This window comes from Anolis sagrei, chromosome 6 (assembly GCF_037176765.1).
Source record: "Anolis sagrei isolate rAnoSag1 chromosome 6, rAnoSag1.mat, whole genome shotgun sequence".
Taxonomy (NCBI): Eukaryota; Metazoa; Chordata; class Lepidosauria; order Squamata; family Dactyloidae; genus Anolis; species Anolis sagrei.
In genome coordinates, this window is record NC_090026.1 from 93,262,450 (window position 1) to 93,267,405 (window position 4,956).

General features: G+C 36.8%; 1 protein-coding gene across 2 annotated transcripts in view; it reads left to right on the plus strand.

Annotated features, from left to right (window-relative positions):
* The window catches only part of HYCC1 (hyccin PI4KA lipid kinase complex subunit 1), a 48,931-nt gene that overhangs the window by 39,665 nt on the left and 4,310 nt on the right, over positions 1-4,956 (plus strand). Inside the window, exon 11 of one of the 2 annotated variants that reach the window (XM_060782101.2) lies at positions 3,764-4,059. The exons of the other annotated variant lie outside the window; for it this stretch is intronic. Coding sequence (XP_060638084.1) covers positions 3,764-4,032 — 269 coding nt within the window. The 3' untranslated portion in view covers positions 4,033-4,059. The remainder of the gene's footprint in view (positions 1-3,763; positions 4,060-4,956) is intronic. 2 annotated transcript variants of the gene reach the window in all.

Consider the following 4,956-nt stretch of genomic DNA (forward strand, 5'->3'; position numbering starts at 1 on the left):
CTGTGCTTAGTCACCTTGGCATTGAGATAACTACCAGTCTCCATTGTGTTATAGTTAATTCAGATGGATACTTGAAGAAGGTTCACTTTGTTCAGTTTGTTCTAACCACTATTGGGAATTGAGATGTGGCTGGGATTGTGAATGGAAAAAGATACTAGGTCTCCTTTCTCTCATCAGAGCAATTTCTACATTTCCTCTCATGAGATAGATCTATTTACAACAGTGAGGAACAAGAAATGTGCCAAGTATTACAGGAGAGCAGGAATGAAGGTTCAGTCCATGGACAGTGTTTCCTATGTGTCCAATAGTATAGCTTTCCTCCTGCGAAGGCACAGGGGAATAGGTCAGATTGTATTTTGACAACTCTATATGATGGCTATATCAACCATGGTTCACCATGCTCTTTCTGTTTTCTCATTGGCTGTTGTTCCAGTCATTGATGTCTATTATCTTCGCGAACGTAGCAGCTTTGCACATGATGGCATAGAGAATCATACTTTCTCTTGACACATGTAGACTGTTTTATAAGAAATAAAGAAGCTTTCCACTTTTTCTCTTACTCAGCAAAGTAGAATCAATTCTCTTTCTTTTTTGTGACACTTTTCTGCTCATTGGTCGTCTCAACTCTTCATATTTTGTACTTTCTACTACACTCAGAACATTTGGCCTATCTAGTAGCTCTAAATATTAGGTTTGCTCTTGCTAAGGATTCCTCTCATCAGACCTCCAGTGAAGCAATTCTTTGCTGATGATTGATTTGTGTTTATTTACCCTTAAGATGGTTGTCTTAAATACTGTGACTACAACCATACCTCAACACAATTAGAGAGAGCATTACATTCCTTAGTTATGAGAAAGGTGTTGACTTTTTTGTCAACCACAGAGTGACCTTTCATAAGCACCCAATGTCAGTCTGCAAGTCTCTTTCCAAATATTCTTGAAGTGGTAGTGCAGACTATCATATTCACCTGTGAGCTCTCCCATTTTTTTTATTCTGAAAAATCTTAGACCATTATTCAAAGATAGTGGCAACTTCCTTTCTGAACGATTTTCTGTTGCCAGAGTTGGGCAAAGTTACAATGTTGTTTGTTTAGTATGTGGATGTGTGGGTGAGAATCAGTGCCTTCTTTGGGCATACAGTCCTATTATCCCTGCTCTCCTGACATGGAACTGTCCTCCAGTGAGCCAGTGTGCTTAATTGCCATTGGTGTGTAGTAGACCACAAGTAAAAACAGGTTGCTTCCCTGTAACTGTTTCTTCAAGTGGTAATCTGTGAATTCACAAAACACTTCCTCCGCTTTTTTCACATTGGCTTAAAATGTGGTAAACACAGAATTGAGCAAAAAGTTATGAGGCATGCTTGAGCATGCATTATGGGGGAGTCAGGATACACTTCCAATCAAAATTACTCAGCTGTAGAATCGTTTTAGAAAAGACTGTGCAGGTACAATATCCCATTTGTGTGACTTCACATATGACTGCTCAAAGCATTAGTTATAGATAAATGACCTATTGCTTGGCTCCTTGAAGAAAACTTACCTTTGTAGGTAAAAAGTAAAATCAATGAGATTGTAAACTTAAATCTTTTCACCAAAATAGTTTGTCTGAACTGTGACTCAGAACAGATAATAGATTCTGTCACTGTTTCGTTGATAATTTCCAATAATTATACCATCTATATTTCTCCATGTCATTAATGGTGAATACAACTAGTGTCTATGTGATCTCCTTAAGTCTGTTATACATAGTATAAAAGCACTACTTCTGTAACCTGACCATGTCGCACAGTTGTATGGACAGTATCCAGACTGGTACACTTGCATATTACAGAGGTCCAGTGTCAGGAAACAATGTGTTTTGAAAGCATGCCATACATTTTGTTCTATAAAAATGATTAGATACGTGTAGGTGTTTTTTTAAAGCATGGTGATCTTAGCTGATCATTCATTAGCTTCATGTGGCTGCCATTTCAGAACCTTTAGTAGCTGGAATATGTTACTATCCAATTGGACAGTTTTAGAAGAATCTGTTGCTATGTATTGAGTTAAATATGCAAGGAAAAGTACCTGTCATAAATATTAAATATTTGTGCAATGCAATTGGCTTGGAGTGCATACAGTGCTGCTTCATAATTTATTAAAGTGTTAATGAAAGGAGCAGATATTAATGAGGGAAAAATGAAACAGGAAACTGAGATGCTTTGAAATTGTTGCTAATTACAAGTTGGGCATTCAGCAACAAAAGGCACTTCTTACATTTTGCTAAAAATGATTGTACTGAAAACTGCTTGGATTCATTTTTATCACCATTTTATTACATTCAGTGGATAATTGTATATTAATTATCTTATTAAACTGTTCTAAGCATTTTCTAAAATAGGATATAAGTGTTTGAAATGACTTGCAAAGTGTCACTGAACAAAAGGTTTGAGTGTTAGGAAATCATGCTTTGATTTGTCTGATCTACAGCTCATATTCTTATTAGCACTGTGATGGTATAGTGTTTCCTATTGTTTAATTTGAATAGAAGACTGGTTATGCTCCATGATGTTGATAGTTTCCATGAGAGGCTGGTTCCTTAGCCTCAAAACAGCCCTTTCTCCACCTATTTCTCCAAAATCACATTGAAAGCACTCTAAGATAATCTGGTGAATAGGAAGATAATGGGTGCCTTTCATTTCTTTTAATGTATTTTATTATTTAAAAGCCAATTTAGATGGTGACTAGCCCAGATATGGAATTATTGTAGTCCTGCTTTGAAACCCTGAAAGAAAAGGAAAAGGCTAATGCCATTGATTATAATGCACACCTCAAATTTTGAGATGCACATTTCTAAAAAAATTGATTTCTCAGCGATAGCCTTCCACTTGCAGCCATGGTGGGGATGGGGGGAGGGGGGAATACTGCTTTGCCCCTCAGTTGATGACAGACAAAGGGGAAGCTGGCTGGGGAGAGGTTTTTTTTCCTCCTCCTTCTAGCTGGGAGAAGAAGGAGAAGCTGGTTTGGAGGAAAGCGGTACCACCCCCACCCCTCCATGCCAAGACTGGTGAACCGGCTAGCTTTGGCTTGGTGGAGGGGCATGGCTTCCCAGCTGGCCTCATTCAAAGGCCCTCCATTGGGCTGAGGCTGGTGTGTGATTGTAATGTACCATCTAATGTAATGCACATCTCCATTTTGGCTAAGCAGTGTAGCCAAAAAGGCATGCATTTCTTTTGAGTAAATGCAGTATTAAACTTTAAAAATATACACATTCCATAACTTCCAGAAAATATTTCCTTTACATGCTTTAGCTTTCCAGATCTTCATGTTTATGATAAATGCCTACGTTTCTATAGCAGAAAGGCATAAATTCTGATGACTACTGCAAAACTATCAATTGGTTGGTTTCCTAACATACAACTATGTGATTTCTTATGGAGTTCCCAAATTTATTATTGTCTTTAAAAGTTGACTTTGGCAGGAATGTATGTTTACATTTCTGTATTGCTGTTAAGTTTACCTTAGATTTTGGTTTGGTATTAATGTCTATAGTTTCATTTTTAATGTTTGGTGGTGTCAATTCATGTACTTAATGTAGAAGTAATTTATTACCTCTTTACTAATATTTCCAAATAACAACAGGCCAGCAAGCAAAAACATCATACTTCATAACATCCAGCTTTTTAGTTTTGTCAGACTTGTTTCCTTTTTGGTTCTTTTGTCTTCGTGATTTTTGTTTCAGTCATCCTTTTTTATTATTTTGTCTTATTCATCTTCAATTCTAGAACAACCAGATAATGCTAATGACACTACTGAATCGGGCAGTTTTGTCATACCTGAGATAAGTGTCACAAATGTGGCTGGAGAGAGAACCGGGAATGGGGAAAAAAGCAGAGCACCTGCAGAGAGTGATGCTCCGCATATACAGGGTGTACAGGAAACGCCTACCGATCCTAGAGTTGACAGCAAAAGCTTGCCAGAGATCAGGAGGCAAAAATCTGTAAGAAAAATAATGGAGGATGGAATAAGCTCACCTGGCAGAGTGCAGTTTTAGCAGAGCACTGTGTAGCTACACTGAAAGGTATTGATTGAAAAGGTCATCTCTGCATGTTTGAAGGATTTGCAGTATACAGTAAATGATATTTGCATGTTATCTTTTAACAAGACACAAATGCATGCGTTGCACACAGAAGAACTTCTCTCTGTGCCAAATACATTAATAATAGCATGCTGGTAGCAAGTAAGTTTAGTTTAGTTTGGGAAACCACACTGAGAGACTTCAAATGGCAAACTATGATAGCCTTTGTGGTTATTTGGAAGTCATTGCCTTTGTTTTAGCTATATAAATTCAGTTAAGGAAATTAATCTTCCAAATATACACTTTCCATGACAGTTCATTTTATTTGTTGTATTCATTTTATCATTAAAAAAAACTTTGGCCAAGTGGATTTATACTCCACTGTGTCTGATTTCCAGACATATCATTGTTCATAATTCTCTACTGCAGAATATGACCTTTAGTTCTTAAAAAGATGAGCACAGTTGGGTTTGCTAAAAATGTGAGAGCCTGCAGGTGATGCCATACTGGCTATTGTGGTACCTTGATTATTCATTCCATGATTAATTTGCTATGCAGTATGTAGATAACCTTGCTCATTCTTCGGTTCCCAGCTTTTTCTAATTTTCTGTAATCATCTAATCTTTCAATCTTTTGCATGAATAACAGGAGTGCTTTATTTAAAAAATCTATATGAAATGAAAACAGAAGCATGATTTTTGTTTTATTAAATACACTTTAATCATGTAAAACAAATTACTGTACTCCTTTTGTCAGATTGATATAATGGGTAAGTTTCCTGGCTGGTCCTGAGACTTTTGCTTTGCACTGAGACATGCCAAAATATAATAGTATAGTACTCAATCAGCTACAAAATAGTAATCTACATCCACTTATTAACTGGCTTTTTTCTCAATGCAG